This window comes from Grampus griseus (assembly GCF_964374135.1).
Source record: "Grampus griseus genome assembly, chromosome: 5".
Classification (NCBI taxonomy): domain Eukaryota; kingdom Metazoa; phylum Chordata; class Mammalia; order Artiodactyla; family Delphinidae; genus Grampus; species Grampus griseus.
Window position 1 is genome coordinate 17,481,922 of NC_138998.1, and position 19,303 is coordinate 17,501,224.

General features: G+C 35.5%; 1 protein-coding gene across 3 annotated transcripts in view; it reads right to left on the minus strand.

Moving 5' to 3' along the window:
- Nucleotides 1-5,160: 5,160 nt before the first annotated feature.
- Nucleotides 5,161-19,303, minus strand: part of EIF2A (eukaryotic translation initiation factor 2A) — a 37,741-nt gene continuing 23,598 nt past the window's right edge. For 2 of the 3 annotated variants that reach the window (XM_082654666.1, XM_082654667.1), the window contains 5 exons: nt 16,148-16,719; nt 12,233-12,346; nt 7,057-7,185; nt 6,187-6,252; nt 5,161-5,563 (listed from right to left, as the gene is read on the minus strand). In XM_082654666.1, the coding sequence (XP_082510792.1) occupies nt 5,498-5,563; nt 6,187-6,252; nt 7,057-7,185; nt 12,233-12,346; nt 16,148-16,719 (947 nt within the window). In that variant the 3' untranslated portion in view covers nt 5,161-5,497. The remainder of the gene's footprint in view (nt 5,564-6,186; nt 6,253-7,056; nt 7,186-12,232; nt 12,347-16,147; nt 16,720-19,303) is intronic. The other variant, XM_082654668.1, reaches the window with a different exon arrangement.

Consider the following 19,303-nt stretch of genomic DNA (forward strand, 5'->3'; position numbering starts at 1 on the left):
GTCCCCGCTTGCCGCAACTGGAGGAAGCCCTCGCACAGAAACTAAGACCCAACGCAGCAAAAATAAATTAATAAACTCCTACCCCCAACATCTTCTTAAAAAAAAAAAAAGAATTCTCATTCTATTTTCTATTATTGGCCTTACATTTTAAAAATTTGTAAACAGCTTTTTTGTTTTAATGAATCTATACTCAGTTCTTCCATGTAAAGTTTTCATGAACTCACCTCAGCACCAATAACCACTTATATTATTATCCTCTATGGGAAAACATATGCAAATTCCATTTGCAAACATTTGACCTACAAACAAACTCTTGAGACACGATTCATTTGCAGCCAATAGGAGATTACTGACAGAACTCAGGGGAAGGTAGGAGTTAAGTCTGACGGCAAGGGGCTAAAGAGGGTTAATTCAAGGAGTTTGTCAATATAAAAAGAGCAGGGACTTCCCTGGTGGCCCAGTGGTTAAGACTCCATGCCTCTAATGCAGGAGGCATGGATTCAATCCCTGGTGGTCGGGGAACTAAGATACCACATGCTGCGCAGCCAAAAAAAAAAAAAAAAAAAAAAGGAGCAGCACCCCATGCTATTACGTTTTCATTTGCATATTTCTAGTACGGAACATATTTCCATAAATTCTAATTCCTTAATTCCTCAATTCTCTGATCTTTGAAACCCTCTAGTGAACATAACAGGAATTGTGTTTTGGGTGAAATGAAAAAAATGCTTTTGATTTTCAAATTCACTTAAAATATAAAGATATTATAAAATATTTTTTTAAAAAACCTTTAGAAGTATGCTTTTCTGACTTCCGCTTTAAGATAGCGAAATAAGCACATGCATTTGCCTCTCTCCTTTCTCAGGATCTTAGAGAAATGACAGTAAAGAGGTACAGCAATAAATCCATGGCAACGCTGGAAAGAAGGCAGTGGTCTAGAACCTGTAAAAACTCTAGACAGGGAAGTGTAATTCTCCCACACGACCAGAAGATGAGAACAAGAAATACCGGTAAACCACAGTAGTATCTCCCATCTCTTTATATCGATATACAATGTATGCTTGTTTTATGTATTTTTGCCTAGGTGCTATATAGACTGAATGCGTGTGTCCCTTCAAAATTCCTACGTTGAACCTAGTCCCCAGCATGATGGTGTTTGGAGGTGAGGCCTCTGGGAAGTGGTTAGGTCATGAGGGCAGGGCCCTCATAAATGGGACTAGTGCCTTTATAAAAGTGGCCCCAAGAGCTTCCTCACACCTGCCACCACGTGAGGAGATGGTAAGAAGACAGAACCGGGAAGCAGATTTGTCAGAAATAAATGTCTCTTATTTATAAGCAACCCAGTCTATGGTATTTTGTTACAGCAGTCCTGACGGATTAAGACACCTGGCTACATCTTTTGGTACCAGGTCTTGAATCTTCAAGTGTCTTTCACTTCATTTCAATGTCAATCTTAACATTTCTAAATACATTGTATTTCCTTTGTAACCTGCACTTTACACAGTAAACACTTGATGAATTGACCTATGCACCTCTCTAAAAAGCACGAAGTTTATTCCTCCTCAATCTGGTTTGATTTTATGGTCTTGGGGGCAAAGATGACCCAGAGAAGTAGGCACCTGGTGTGGCTTATTCCACTATTCCTCCTTCCTTCCAGGAATAAAGAAAACACTTAACTTTGGCAAGATTGGAACAGCAACGCTGTCACTGTAATTTCTGTCATTTTACTACTTATAAATTCATATCACTTTGCCTTGCTCTGGACATTAATATATTTACATAGGTGGATGAATCCAAGAACTGCTTTGAAACCTCACTTGAATAAAGATTTTTAATAGTCCTAGCTGTCCGTTCTAATATCTCACTAACTCAAAGAAATATACTGCAAAAATGACCACCAGTTAAACTGAGCATCCACAGAACAAATTTAATTTCTCAAAACATCCAGCTTAATCCCAGAATACAGATAAACATCGATACTTGTTATTTTAAAGCATGTGTATATGTGTGTTTAACTGACATTTTATAACCTAAATGTACATCAGTATGAGCTGGTTAAATTATCTTACCTCCACACAATGTGGTCATTATAAAGATACATGTATAAATTTTAAAAGAGCTATGTACTGATATGGAATGATTTCCAAAATATGTTAAGGGAAAAAAGGAATAAAGAACAGTGTATATGCTTTTTTTTTTAATGGAAGTGTATGTATACTTGAATATAAATATGCAATGTATCTTTAGAAAGATACATAAGGAAGTGGAAATTGCTTTATCTAGAACAGAGGTACTTTTCACTGTGTGCCTTTTGTACTGCTTGAATTAAAAAAAAAATCCTGTTCACATATTTCCTATTTAAAATTTAAAAAAAGAGGATTTTATGTGTTACTATATACAATATTCTTACAGATCAGTAAGATGAAAGCCAAACAGAGAAATGGGCCAAGGAAAAGAAAAAAACAATTCACTAAAAAAATATAAACAACCATCAAATGTGGAAAAGTACATAACCCATTACTAATAAAAAGAAATAACAAAACCAAAAAGTATTATTTCCCTTCCCTCGATTTGGTAAAAATTCAAAAGCCTTATAGATTTGAAAAGAATATGGGAAAATTTCACTGGTAGAAGTATAAATCTTTAAAGAAGGAAGGACTTCCCTGGTGGTCCAGTGGTTAAGAATCCGCCTTCCAACGCAGGGGACTCGGGTTCGATCCCTGGTCAGGGAACTAAGATCCCACACGCTGTGAGGCAATTAAACCCGCATGCCACAACTAGAGAGCCCGCATGCTGCAACTACAGAGCCCACGTGCTGGAGCCCGAGCACCCCAACTAGAGGAAGCCTGCGCGCGGCAATGAAGAGTAGCTCCTGCTCGCCACAACTACAGACAGCCCATGCGCAGCGATGAAGACCCAACGCAGCCAAAATAAATAAATAGATAGAAAAAAGTTAAACATTACAAATAAGGTTAAAGTTCCTTTTGACTACCGCCCATCCTAGTAGTCAATGTTATCAGTCCAGTGCATACCCTGTCCAAAGTTTTGTCTGTAAGTTTACATACTTAAATGTAGCCATAAAAAACATAGTATTGTTTCAAAAATATTCTGTATTATTTGGCAACATATATGTTTTGACGTAAATTGTATCTCTATTCCTTTTCTAAGAGAATTCCTTTTTTCCAGCTACAAAAGTTGGGTTTTGCCCCTTTTTCTCTTCTCTCACTGGGAAGCTTGTGTAACGCATGCACGAGCCTTTGTGTCTACTGCAGTTATCTCCCCTCAAGCTTACAATGGTATTCACAGATGCTTATGGTAAATGCCAAATACATTTCAGAGATGATTAAGGAAAGGAGATTTTTATGAGAATACAGGATTTATAGATTTTTCTTTATAATGAATACACAGCAGTGTATTTAAAATTTCATTTTCAAGCACACGTTTATCACCTTACACTCTTCTATCACCTTACTCTTACTCCCTGAGGACAATGTATTTAAAATAAAAATCAAACAAAATATGTAGTCAAAGAACACGTCAGTGATTTTTATATTGATATGTGCTCAGAAATAAAACATTTCTTTGGAAAAAATTAAATGGATTAAATTACACAAATAAAGACAATTCTAAAGAATGAGTCCAAGCAATCTAATTTTGGTCAGAACAGTCACCTTGGAGCAATTAAAAAGCATCTGACTAAAACAAAACGTTCAATGATACTACCTCTAAAATAAACATTTTATTTTATTTTTCTTAATTTTTTTTGGCCACGTGGCATATGGGATCTTAGTTCCCAGACCAGGGATCCAATCCATGCCCCTGCAGTGGAAGTGTGGAGTCCTAACCACTAGGCCGCCAGGGAATTCGCTTAACATTTTAAAAATGATGAATATATTTGCTGTAAACTGTGTAAACTGGTAATTCATTTTAAAAATTTAAAATTAAAAAAAATTATTAGGCTGCCAGGCCAAAAAACATTATACTGTCTCAGGATGAATTATTTAACATTTTATTAGAAAAACAATTTTTAAATATATTATAAAAGCAATATATTACTTTAAAAAAGCTTAAGTTTCTATTAACAGAAATAAATTAATGTTGAAAGTAATTATATGTACATGAGTGTGTGTATGTTCACACTCACTTCACACACAAAACATTTAAAATAGCACTCAAATTTTAATGCATTAGGTCTTTACCAAATCTTATTTGCAGCTTTGGGGCATCAGAGAACTCAGTTATCTGTTTGTGTATATCTCTCAAAGTATTCCTAGATTCTTTTCTTTTACTTAAATACTGGCTCTAGATAATGAAAACCTGTATCAATGCAAATGAAATAAAAATAACTTCAAATGTAAATCAGATGAAAAAAATTAACAGTAATAGATTCTAAAACCAAATAGAAATTAGTTTTGATAGCTATCTTGGATTATCAGTACATCTTTTATTCTTCATATGAGTGAACAATCAAAACAATCAAGACGACTATAGCAAAATGATCACAGTTCATGTTTAGAAAATATTTACCTCATCATTAAATGATCAGATTTATTATTTGAAATATCAAAATAAAATGTTTTGCTATTTTCTATTTTTATTCTATACTTACTTTTTAGAACTAGTCAGAAAAACTTTACTTCAAATACTACAAATAATATAAACAATTTAATATATTTATCTTATTATTTTTTAAAAATTTATTTATTTATTTATTTTTGGCTGCATTGGGCCTTCATTGCTATGCGTGGGCTTTCTCTAGTTGCAGCGAACAGGGGCTACTCTTTGTTGCGGTGTGCTTCTCTTGATGAGCAACACGGGCTCCAGGCGCGTGGGCTTCTGGAGTTGTGGCGCTCGGGCTCTAGAGTGCAGGCTCAGTAGTTGTGGTACACGGGCTTAGTTGCTCCACAGCATGTGGTATCTTCTGGACCAGGGATCAAACCTGTGTCCCCTGCATTGGCAGGCAGATTCTTAACCACTGCGTCACCAGGGAAGTCCCAACAATTTAATATATTCAGTACAACCTGATTTTAAGGTGTTTCTTTAACGTTTGATAATACAGTGTTTAGGATCAAGATAGCCACGTTATATATTCAAAGGAAATATTTCCCAAACTTGCCTTGTAAATTAATAAAGAATCCGTTAATTGACGAAAGTCAACAATGATCAAATTTAAAACGTCTTTATTCATTTATATGGTAAATACTGTCCCCTACTAAAAAACAATGACATTGGTCTTTCAATCTGTCAAGCTTAGCTTAAAAGAAAAATCTTATGTCTCTTTTCTATATCATGTGTTGACAAGATATAGGATGCAGGAGGTAAAAATCAATTTAACAGACATTATTAAATAATTCCACACATATGCAGAATCTTGGATAAATGGTTAAAATTATAAGTGAACATTAAATGTGGGCACATGAATATTCCATGTACACCAAAGGGTTTAACAGAAAATATGTTTGCATTGATTTCTGGTAACCAACTTGCTTTCTTTGAATCTTTAAATACCCAGTTCCAAATCTTCCAGCTCCTGGAGAAGGGCTTTCTCTTTCTGAATTTTCTCCAACTAGAAAAGTTTAAAACAATAAAGTTATTAAATAGGAAATAAAATAATTATTGGATCTATAGCCATATAGCAAAAGAGAAAAAATTTAGAGAAAGAATATTTCTGAGACTTTACCAGATCTACTGGTAAACATAGATTTAAAAATACAGATTAGAAACAAGTTCTAATTTGTTATTTGGTATGAATTAAGGTAGCAAAAAACGGAGCTGTCTTACTGCATGCATCTTTAGGTCTAATAAATCTTCCATTCTACACTTGGGCTTCAAAGTGTTGAGGAAAGGAGGAGGGAGAGGGGCAAACGGGACAGTGTGACCTGAGACACAGGAAAGAAGAGAATCTTCCATTTGTCTAACATAATATAAACTGCCTTGATTTTCAGCAGCAATGGCATTAGTATGCCTCAGAGGAAATAGGGACTTCCTCATTCACCACGATCCACATCATGTCTTCCCCTACCCTTGCCTATTTAAGACTAAAAATGTTAAAAAAAAAAAAAAATGGCACATGGTTTTCAAAAGAAGTTTTAAAATCTATACGCTCTTTTACCTGATTAAATAATTGCTTATAATAAAAAGGGAAGGGTGGTAGTGACTGTGAGCCCAAATGAAAAATGCAGAAAAGACCTGATTTTTTTCTAGCTGTTTTCCAGTTGCTGCTTGTTCTTTCAGTTGTTCAATTGCTTTCAGTTTCTGCAAACATCAAATATATTATGAGTCAAAAGGAAGAATAAGTAATTTTAGAATGCAAATTTTCTTATTAACAATTCAATCATATAAATGTGAAGCCTGAATAAGGAAAATCAATTATCTTACATTTGTATCAGGAACAGACTGCTAAAATGCTAAGGTAAACTACTTTTTAAAATTAAATGTAAAATTCGGTATGTTAAGAACATGGAATTTAGCGAAGTATTTTTCAAGATTTTAATTAATATTATCATATATGTACATCTATGTGTATACATGTACATGTATATGTATTTAAATACATCACCATTTTCACCATTTATTTCAGAACCTCATTGTACCTGGACGATGTCTTTGGCTTTAAGAGAAACTCCATAATGTAGCCTGGGAAGGGCTCTAGAAACCTGGATTTTACCTCCAAGGCCGCCATCACAGACTGGTTGCAATTTGACAAGTTAATAAACTTCTTTTTGTTTCTCTTTCTTCATCTTTAAAAATGGGATAAATATCTGCTCTTACCTGTCTCACAAGTGTCTAATGAAAAAGTGAGTATAAAAGTGTTCAAATGTACATTATTTCTTATTACTCCAAAAATCAATAATAAAGACTAATATCCTTTAGACAACTGTGAACAGAACTAAACTAGGTGCCATTCCTAAGTTACAGTATTTCATGGTGAAAAAGCAACAATGAGGACTGTACAAACCTCTCGGATGCCTGTCTTTAGGCATCTAAGCATTACTTTCTTTGTATAATTCTCATGTATTCTTTCAATAAACACATGTGCTTTTCACTTAAGCCTCCCACCTTCTTCAGGTTCTTGATTTTTTTGTCTATCTCAGGGTCTCCGGAAGTTGACTGAGAGATAGTATTTCGTGGTGCGCTCTGTGGGGCAGGGGTAGGCGCCATATCTGGACTCTTATCACTTCTTGCTTCCTACAGGAAATAGTTTCAAAAATTCTATTTTCTAAAATGAAATCATTAAAGTATTTCAACAAACATAGCCTTGGTACATGAAATTCACAAACCAATATATGATTTTATCTTTTGCACATTTTATATAAAGAAAGCATCTGAATTGCTGGTCTCATGAAGTATGCTATATTGTCCCATAACAGATAATTACAATGAAGCGTTCAAAAAAGTCACAGTATAATAAACTACCCAAAAGGTTTTCACTATATAATTGTCATAGGGAACACTTTGCTAGATCTAGGATTTAAAGTTAGGGAATTCCCTGGCAGTCCCATGCTTAAGACTCTGTGCTTCCAATGCAGGGGGTACGGGTTTGATCCCTGGTCAGGAAACTAAGATCCCACATGCTGTGACGTGTGGGCCGCCCCCCCCCCAAAATTAAGGTAACATAATAATAAAATAAAAAATAATAGTATATTAGTAATATAATATTATATTAGTAATATGATAAAATATTATGTTAGTAATATAAAATATATAATTAGTAATATAATAACAAATGGAAATAAATGAAATAACCTTAGCAGAGTAAACTAGGAGGTTTCTGTATCAGCAAATAAGCATTCCAAATTTTTGGATATTTTGGTAAGTGCCACTATGTGGATGGTTGGAAATGTGAGAGGGCTTTTCTAATTAAGGTGTTTGAAGTTTCACTCTTGGAATATCCTCAAAAACTATTACACATATATCAAGTACATGTAATAGATGATGCTACAGGATAAGTTCCATAGAGATTTATTTATAATCAGATCAATTCAGCTCTGCAAGAAAGTGCCACGGAAAACTTTGTTCCCTGAAAGGGACAGTATATTGCTCCCAATGTGATCAGATCTCTGATGACCTTTCTAGCTTCATCCCTTCTCACCGAGTAACCACTGATTTTGAACCATTTTTATTTCCCCTAAGGTGCCATATATTCTTATTTCCTGGCCTTCATGTGTACTGTTCCTTGTGCCTAGAACACCTTCAGGTCACCTGGCTAACCCTACTTATCCTTTAGGCCTCTGGAAAATTCCCCCACCCCCCAAGAGACCAGATTAGTTGCACAACACATGGTATGTTTCCTTACTGTAACTGCACTGTACTATCCCCCATGAGACTGTACCTGAGGTTTCTTTGTTCACTTGTGCCCTCAGCATAATGTGAGCTCGACTGTACATGCTAAATAAATGAAAGAGCAGAAGACCGACTCTCCTTTGTAATTATGACAAGACATACGTTTTGACAAGAGGAGGGAAAGGTTATGAAAGTCTTTCTTTATTGGACCAAAGGTAGGGTTTCTACTTCTTCCTTATAGAGTTCCCAGTGGAACACACAGACCCTGCAAGACTCTAAAACCTCTTAAGAGTTCTGGATGGAATACTCCGAACTACCAAAGCATCCCAGGGGAATATGGGACAGGCTATCACTCCTAGATCTCCAAATTTAAAAATGTCTGCCTGAGAGTTTTTAGAGAGTGCAGAACTGGAGTATTTTTTTTCTCTTTAGAGTCATGTTGGTTGTATTTTGTACATTACAATCAACAAACATTAATTCCTAACCTTCTATGTGAGAACATTACTGAGCACTTTAACAGAGTATTCAGAAAGAAATTATTTACTTTCCACTCTTAAGGAGCCTATAAGTTCTGATAATATACAGTTTGGTATTTTTCATAATATAAAATTAAAGAAGAGTGGATAAAAGGAGAAGAGACACACTTTGCCTGTCAAAATTCATTTTTGACATCAGATAAAAAAATTTTTAATTTAGTTGTTTGTAATCAGCTGAGAATATTAATTTTCTAGGAAGATAAATGTTATAAATATGAAAAACTATTAAAGCTAAGTGAGGGACTTCCCTGGTGGCGCAGTGGTTAAGAATCCGCCTGCCAATAGAGGGGACACAGGTTCGATCCCTGGTCTGGGAAGATCCCATGTGCCGTGGAACAAGCCCGTGCGCCACAACTACTGAAGCCTGCGCGCCTAGATCCTGTGCTCCGCGACAAGAGAAGCCACGGCAATGAGAAGCCTGTGCACCACAACGAAGAGTAGCCCCTGCTCGCCAAAACTAGAGAAAGCCTGCGCACAGCAACAAAGACCCAACGCAGCCAAAAAAATAAAAATAAAAATATATTTAAAATAAATAAGTAAAGTTAAGTGAAATGACGATTTTCCTCCATATTTTAAAAAACCAAGAATAAGTTAAAATGTTTGTGTTAATATACCTGAATTCTGGTCATTCTCTAAAAAAGGTTATGTACATGGTAAGATTAAACTCTTTGTTTCAATTATTTTTGGTAAAGCTGATAAGCTTACAAAGTCATCACCAGTTTATAAAAGTACTTGGTTAGATTATGTACATCTGACTCCTTTATCTTTGGTTCCTTAATTCAGTCAGGGATGAGATCCTGTCATAGATCATTTACCTTTGTTCTATCACAGTCATAACTTTTACTAACTCCAGCCAGTTGTCTCAAAAATACATACTGAAAGGATTACCTTGCAAGTAGAAAACTTTGTCATCACTGAGAAAACACGCAGAATAACTCCAAAATGACGGATTAGTAGTGTCATCTTTAGTAAATAACATGTGTGGGTGATTATATGGTTGTATGAGGTGGGGTGTGTGTGGGGGGTTGTTTTTGTAATTATTATGTTTTACATTCATAGCACTGATTGTTTTTTCAAAAGAACCACAGAGTTATCTTTAAGAAAGTCACATTGGGACTTCTCTGGTGATCCAGTGGTTAGGACTCCGCGCTTCCATGACAGAGGGTGTGGGTTCCCTGGTTGGGGAACTAAGATCCCACATGCCGTGCGGTGTACGCAAAAAGAAAAAGAAGTCAGACTATTTTAATATTAATTTTTCTAAACAAGACATACTGATTCTATGACCCTCCTCCCCAAATTTTATGTGCTCAAATACCAGAATAACACACAAAAATAAACAACTAATGGGACTTCCCTGGTGGTCCAGTGGGTAAGACTCCATGCTCCCAATTCATGGGGCCTGGGTTCGATCCCTGGTCGGGAACTAGATCTCACATGCATGCCACAACTAAGAAGTCTGCATGCCACAACTAAGAGTCCGCATGCCTCAACTAAGACCCAGCACAGCCAAAATAAATAGTAAATAAATATTTTTAAAAAATAAACTAATATTTTATTACAAAGGGACCTTAGCTCAGTACCAGCAACGGTCATATTAAAAATATCTTCTGATAAAGAGGAAGAAACATCACTTATAAAAGTGGGATTCTACGTTGAGGGGGTTTCTGAAGGCCCTTAAATCTCAGTTAGAAGGAATCTTATACAGTCATTATAAAAAACAGTATGGCGGTTCCTCAAGAAATTAAAAATATGTGATCCAGCAATCTCACTTCTGGGTATATATCCAAAGGAAACAAAACCCATTATCCCCAAGAGACAGCTGTACTCCCATGTTCACTGCAACATTATTTATAATAGCCAAGGTATGGAAACAATCTATGTGCCCTTCAACGAAAGAATGGATATAGAAAATGTGATATATAAACATACCTACATATTTACACAGAGTAGAACATTATCCAGTCATAAAAAAAGGAAATCCTACCATCTGCAACAACATGCATGAAACTGGAGGGCATTATGCTATGTGAAATAAGCCAGAAAGAGAAAGAGAAATACTGCATGGTACCACTTATATGTGGAATCTAAAAAAAAAAGAAAAGTCAAACTCATAGAAACAGAGAGTAGAATGTGGTGGTTGCCAGGAGCTGGGGGGTAGTGGGAGAAATGGCGAGAGGTTGGTAAAAGGGTACAAATCGTCAGTTATATGAATAAGGTCTGAGGATCTCATGTATAACATGGTGACTGTAGCTGATAATACTATATTGTACTGAATACAGTAAATGAAATTTGCTAAGAAAGTAGAATTTAAGTGCTTCATCCCCCAGAAGTAAATATGTAAGGTGATGAATGTGTTAATTAACTTGATTGTAGGAATCCTTTCACAATGTATACCTATATCATATCATCACATTGAACACTTTAAAATTTTTATTTGTCAATTATACCTGTAATTATTAGCTGGAAAACCAACAACAACAAAAAAGGAATCTTAGCTACCAGTTTGTAATATTCGGGGCCAGCAGAGGTGTCTACCCACTCTGATGAAAGGCCAAGTCCTCCTTTTTACACAAGTCTAATACATGGACTAGATCATTTTACTTGGAAGGACCTAAGCCTGAGTTATTTAAAGACATTTCTGGAGATGAAATATATTAACTACAAAAGAGCACACCGATTTTTTTAGGCCCAGATTTTAACAGAATGTGGCTGCATAATGAAATTCTATACCTTAAAATAGTAACTGCCTGTCAAAACACACAAGTAACCCAGAACTGTCAAAATTCAAGCATTAATAGGCAAGATGGAATTGTCTCAATCTCAAAAATGTGGTTACCATGACTTTACTAACCACAAATTTCCAGCCCAGCAGATCTCACTATCACCGTAAGCCACACACCATCACAATTTACTTGTCAATTATTATGCTGGTGTGGTTTTTCAACTACCAAATCATATAAAAAATTATTTTAGAACAATTCCATTGTTTGGGTACTCTAGTGTTTAGATTCCCAGCTGAACAATTCCTATAGTAATATACTGAGTGACAAAATGGCCTTATAGTCATGTAATTTCTGGTTTCTCTTAAACATATGCTTTCAAAAAAGCAAACTATACCACTTCACACAGGCTCCTCCAAAAGGGTCTGTTGCAAGTAACACACTACATAATCCCATGAGGGTTTCAGGTTTTAAGGTCAGTTCCAGTTTCCTAGGTCCCACATTATATATAAAGGACTACTGAGAAATTCATAGGCAAACACAAAAGAGACATTCTGGCTACTTAAGTCTAACTCCAACTACATTTTATAACCTGTCAAGTTTTTAGGACTACAGTTCTTTAAACTTTAAGGCACATAGCTAATTTAACTGGTTTTAGTTGTTTGTTTTGTTTGAAAAGATAAGCGCCCCAAGTACCTGCTTTGCAGCTTTCTTAGCCTCATGCTTCCTTTGATTTTTAAGAGCTGTTTTTGATAACGGCTTCTCATTTCCTGGTTGTGGTTTCATATTCTGAGGTGGTTCCTCCTCATGCTATAGAAAATGTAAAATAAATGACTTTGAAATGGAGTCCACGTATTTACAAACATATACAACAAATTATACAATTTGGCTAGTACAGGACAAACTTACTTTACCAAATTTATCATAAGTTCACTGGCAAAGAATATTTCAAAACTCTTGTTGTAGGCACACTTCAACCGTCAAGATGGATTTAATAAGGATCTTCCTACTAGTTGATATACGATATCTTTCAGTTATATAAGAGTCAGCAAAATTCACTTTATTTTTGTTTAAACAATGGAATTTTTCTTAGTACTACCACTGACACATGATTTTTATGAAATTAGATACTAACAATAGTTTCTTCTGGGGTCCTTTTGGATCTGACTACTGCCAACAGAAACAGTTGCCTCATTTGTTTTCTCTGCACAAACAGTCACTTGCTAGATCTTGCAAAATCAGAGATTAGAAGATTAAAAATAAAAGCAAATGGAAAAACTAAAACAGACAATAAAAAATTAAATCAAATATGAAGGGGGTAACTACATACTTATAAATCCAGAATTAACATAATGAAGAGGTTTTAAAACACTAAATGACTTGTCAGACTATACTGTGAAAACAGGCAATCATTTTCATCATCAGATATTTATATAACTATCAACCACATTCAACAACAACAGAATTACATACAGGATCAAGAAGGATCTAATGTAAAACACAGTGACTATACTTGATAGCACTGTATTGTATAATTGTATAACTGAAATTTCCTGAGGGTAGAATTCAAATGTTCTCACCAAAAAAAAAAAAACAAAAAACAAAAAAAGAAGATAAATATGTGAGGTGATGGATATGTTAATTAACCACATGAGGGGAAACCTTTCACAATGTGTATTAAATCACCATGATGTACACTTTTGAAGTTTCTTGAGTACTAGATCTCAGAGCTGTATTGTACTTATAAGTGCTATAATCAAATGTGCAGGGCTCAAACATTTAAGATATAGAGGAATAAGTAAAAAACCATAAAGTGATTTTTATCTTAGCAGCTGCATTAACTATTGCAGGCATCGAAGTTCTGTGTGTGAACATACCCTACTTGAAGCAACTGAATATATGAGAACCCACATTTGGAGAACAGACACATTTGCATGGCAAGCCTCTTGCACTTCTTTGATCCCCACTGCACATAATGTTAGTTAAGATATACTAATCCTTGAACATTTGTTTTATATTCTTTCAATAGTGAGTTCTTCTATAGTATCTTGCTTTGGCTGAAAAAGTTTCTACTCATGAGAACTTTAAAAAAAAAGAGAAAGCAATTAAGAATGATGCAAGAAGAAAGGATGAGTTACAAGTCTCTTCCACACTATGAGCATCATGTAGCCACTGACAGACTTTCATTTTATTTATTTACTTTTAGCTGTGTTGGGTCTTTGTTGCTGCACGTGGGCTTCTCACTGGGGTGGCTTCTCTTGCTGCGGAGCACGGGCTCTAGGTGCGCGGGCTTCAGTAGTTGCGGTGTGTGGGCTTAGTTGCTCCGCGACATGTGGGATCTTCCCGTATCAGGGATTGAAACCATGTCCTCTGCACCGGCAGGCGGATTCTTAACTACTGCACCACCGGGGAAGTCCCCTGACAGACTTTTATTTTAGATGAAAAAAATCCACACAGCTACTATGGCTCATGAGCTTTTCTGGCTTTAGCAATATGTGTCTACTGTACACACTTTCATCCTCATTGATAAAGTTTGTTTCTTCAATTACATCAATTATAAGACTGTCTTGATAAACACATTATAAAAGTGAAGGGTTTTTTTGAAAGCCAAGAAATACTTCTTTAAGTATAATTTATATATGAATTTTTACTTATAAAAAAAGTTATTTTTTCCTTCAGGGGGAAGAATCCAAACACCTTTTTTCCCCTCTGCTATGTAACCTTCTTCCTTTGTGAAGTTATTGACCAGACTACCTTTGTTTCTAGTAATTTCTTGACAACGTTTTCTTTGCCATTTAGTTTTCTGGAATTAGATACAAACAATAATTTCTCATTCATAGGCATATAGTTCCTTCAAATAAAATGATGTGATAGGATCACATAATCACCAGGTTATATACAAAAGCAAGAATTTAGTAGAAATCTTAAATGTCAAAAAAGTTTGGTTTGGGGACTTCCCTGGTGGTCCAGTGGTTAAGAACCTCCTTCCAATGCAGGGGGCGCACGTGCGATCCCTGGTCGGGGAACAAAGATCCCATATGCCGCAGGACAACTAAGCCTGCGTGCCACAACTACTGAGCCTGAGCGCCACAATTAGAGAGAAGCCTGCATGACACAATGAAAGACCCCACATGCTGCAACAAAGATCCTGCGTGCTGCTACTAAGACCCGGCACAACCAAAAAAAAAAGTAAAACAAAAAGTTTGGTTTTAAGAAGTTCTTACCTAGTTTTTTTTTTCACTGTTTTCAAAATATATTCTTTCTATATTAATTTTTCTCCCTCCACCAACCAAATCAGTTTTATGAGTCAGAGAATAAAAATATACACTAATTCAGAAGTTCTTCCTCTTGTGCTATCTTACACAGATTTAGAAAGCAGGATGTGTTAACGTCACTTCTTTTTTTTTAATCTCAGGTAAGGAAAATTTCAATAAAGAGACAAAACAAATCCTAAGACTATTATATCTTTTTTTAAAAAATCTAAATACAAAAATAATAAACAGGGCTTAATTTGTTGTATGTTTCTATATATTTTTACTAAATAATTTAATGCAAGAAAAATGTTTCAACAACATTTCATTGAAGTCAAAATGCTACATTTTGTGGAGGAAGAAGGCTTGTTCTTTTGTTTTTCAGAGGGTTAGGAGCACAATGGAGGCACAGAAATATTTATCCTTTGAAAAAGTGTCTACTTCCCTGAGTGCCTTAATAATTAAGTGACTATATATTCCCATTTACTTGGAACAGTCCCAGTTTATACCTATTGTATGGTCATCATTCTATTAATATGAATAATATTGTTCATTCTTATAGAACAACTTTATTCCTTAACGTCATCACAGAAACTCAGGATATTAATAAATGCTTTCCCCTGAGCTCTGAAATGCTAACATTTTAAAGCAGATCAGAATCTGACCAATACTCCAGTCATAACTTTACAACAGAGGTCTGGAACTGATGGCCTAAGGACAACAAGTGTGTTTTGTTTGAATAGCAGTGTTTTAAAAATTGAGAAATTTCATACAAGCATCCAGACTTGTCTTGAAAAATCAAACTTTTGGCAAACTGGGCCTAAAATCTCCTGTGGAAACAATGGGCTACTGCTGTGTAGTTGCTATGGCCTTGAAAGAGGGCATGCTCTCTCCCTTTCACCATTCTCTCCCACTCACCATTGCCTTACGCTAGCAGCCTAGCCTGACAGGCATTTGAATTTGAGCCCACAATCTACACCCAGTAAGTCACACCCAGTTATCTTTCCCAGAGATTTTACATTAATTACTTTGTCAACTTAACAATAATTCACCGGAACTTCCGTGTCAGTGCAGTGGTTAGGACTCCTCGCTTCCACTACAGGGGGCCCAGGTTCAATCCCTGGTCAGGGAACTAATCCCGTAAACCGCAGTGCACGGCCAAAAAAACAAACAAACAAAAAAACAAAACCCAAAACAACCATTCACCATCTTCAGCAGCAGGTCCTCCACAATTTCTACCCTAGAGTTTATATCTTCTAATCAGATACTAAGTAACACAAGAACATGCATAAGAGAAGGATCTAGGGAACGCTACACACTGAAAAACCTTTTCCTACCAAAGTAGCAAAACTTTACTTACCAGTTTGGAATTGGTGACTGGTTTATTTCTTAAAGCTGGGGGTCTATAAGCTGTTGCAACTTTAGGTTCTTCACTAGGTACATCACTTGGAACTGCTTGGTAAGTTATCGCTTTTTCTGGAAATATTCCATCTAAGAATGGCTGCCAAGAAACCTGCCATAATTCTGCATTTGATGGTACATCATACTTGTGTAGGACAGAGCCGGTATAATGCCAAATCTTGTACCCATTATTAACACGTAACCTGGGAGCACATGTGGCTGTTAAAATATGCTCACCATCTGGGCACCAAGCAAAATATGTAGAATCAGAGGCCACCGGTTTAGAAATAAGTTTGTAGTTTTTAACATCCCACACTTCCATTTGCCCCCTCAGATTTCCAAATCCAGCTAGTACTAATATATGTCCATGAGGGCTGTAGTAGGCTGCATTACGAGGGCCAGTTCCAAAGTCAAACACAGGATCACACTTCAAGTTGAAAATTGTTGCTTTGGCAGGCATGAAACCATAAACAGCACAAAACTCAGTAGAACTAGAATTCCAAACTACATCATAAATGGGGCCATTTTTTGCTAGAAAAAGAATATAAAATCCAAGTTAGTGATAAAGAAATACGTATAGTATTATAATATTTAATAGCACAAATTACAATCATAACACACATAAACACATCAAACACTAAAAAAAAAAAATCCAAAAATTTCATGGTATGTTAAAATATTTTTACATGACATACTATGGGGATTAATGTATGATTATAAATTTATTTAAGAACCCTTAATGAATCTTAATTTCTTTTTTTTTTATAATTGTTTTACAATTTTGTATATTATTATTTGTCTTTAGTACTTTTATTTAAATTTTTTTTTTTTGGCCATGCCGTGTAGCATATGGGATCTTAGTTCCCTGACCAGGGATCAAATCCGTGCTCCCCTGCAGTGGAAGCACGGAGTCTTAACCACTGGATCACCAGGGAAGTCCCTTAATCTCTTGTAAACGTTCTGGCAATGTGGGCTCATAGAAGCATAGGTTATTATTACAATTAAAAAACTAGTTTTTCTTGAAAGAGGTAATATATGCATACAGTAATAAAGATACAAACTATATAAAAAGACATGCCACAAAAATAAGTCCCTCTACGCAAAGACAGCCCTCTGTTATACTTCTTGCATATCCTTTCAGAATATTTTTGTTGAAATTAAGCATCTCTCTCTTAAGCACTTACACACACACAAAAAGTTCTAAACCTTTGTTGTTTTCATTTAATACTCTTGGAAATTCTTCCATGTAAGCACACTGAGCTCTGCCTCATTCAGTTGCACTGTATTCCATTACAAATCTCGCTGTTTATACTCCACTGTAAATGTACACAAATACATCTGTAGGAGAGAAACTGCCTGGTCAAAGGGCACATACATTTACTTCATAATGTACCACCACAATGCCCTTCAAAGAACTTGTACCCGTTTACACTACCAGTAGTGTGTTGTTTTTTTTTTTAATTAAATTTATTTATTTTTGGCTGCGTTGGATCTTTGTTGCTGTGCATGGGCTTTGTCTAGTTGCGGCGAGTGGGGGCCACTCTTCGTTGTGATGGCTTTTCTTGTTGCGGAGCACGGGCTGTAGAGCACAGGCTCAGTAGTTGTGACGCACGGGCTTAGCTGCTCCGCGACATGTGGGATCTTCCCGGACCAGGGCTCGAACCCGTGTCCCCTGAATTGACAGGCAGATTCCCAACCACTGCGCCACCAGGGAAGCCCTACCAGTAGTTTTTGATAGCAAAGATTCTCCCCTCACTCTCACTCATACTGTTTCATATTTTTATCTTTGCCAACCTACTAAGTGAAAAATTGAATCTTGTTTTCCTTTATTATAAATGAAGCACCTTTTAGTATACTTATACATAATTTTATTTCTTTTTTGTGGACTATATTTTACTGTCCTATACCTATTTTTCTCTCTTGTTATTGGTCTTTTATTGTTACACTTGAGATATTAACAAAATTCACCTTTTCTCATATTTATCCCTTGTCTAAAACTTTTTTCCCTAATTTTTTGTTTGTTTTGCTTAATTTATGGACTCTTTTCTTCCCCCAGTGTAGAAATCTGTAATTTCATATACTAAAATTGATCACTTTCCCCATACGACTTCTACCTTGTTTAAAGTCTTTTTCTACTTTAAGATTAGAAACATATATATATAGCTGATTCACTTTGCTGTAGCTGTATAGCAGAAACTAACAACATTGTAAAGTAACTATACTCCAATAAAAATTTTAAAAAAATTAGAAAAAAATTCTCCCACATTTTCTTCTAGTTCTGTAGTTTTAGATACAATTTTTTGGCCCAATTGGAACTTATTTTGGTAAAGAATTAGCAATAGTAACTTTCTGTTCCAAATAGCTAGCCAACTGTCCCCAAACCATATATTAAATGATCAATATTTTCCTGCATTGATTCAAATGCTGACTTTATTGTATGTCAATGGCTTTGGAAGTATGGATCTATTTGTGGATCCTATTGTGTTCCACTGATTTATCTGCTTATCCGTAAGCCAGAACCAAATTGTCTTAATTACAATTGCTTTACATTTTAATATCTAATAGTATCAGAATCCCTCCTTCGCTACTCTTTTTTTTTGCGAAGTTTTCAAAACATTCTTGCATGTTTATTTTTCAATATCAACTTTAGAACCAGCTTATCTAGTTGTAAAAAAGAACATCTACTGGCATTTTAGTTTAATTTTTAGATCAATTTGGAGAGAAATGACATCTTGTAAAGTTATTAAAGGTTATAGTTTGCCCCTCAGAAGTTTTAAAGTTTTCTTCCCATCAGCCCTATATATTTCTTTTTTGTTGCTGTATATGGAATCTTTCCTTCCATTTTGCTTTTTAAGAGGCTGTTGTTTATGCTGTAACTTCATCTGATGAGCAGAGATGATTCGATTTTCACCTTTCAAAACTGTATACTTAGTCTCTTGATCAGGTTCACTGACTAGGTCTTTCAGAATGTTAAATAATAAATGGAAGGGGGGCGGGTCATCCTTGTTTTGTTCCTGATTTGAATGGGAATACACAGTTTTTGAAAGAAAGGTTACCTTACCCTTACATGTTCAATTCAAAATAAAAAAGATTAGGGAGTTGCCAGAATTTTAAA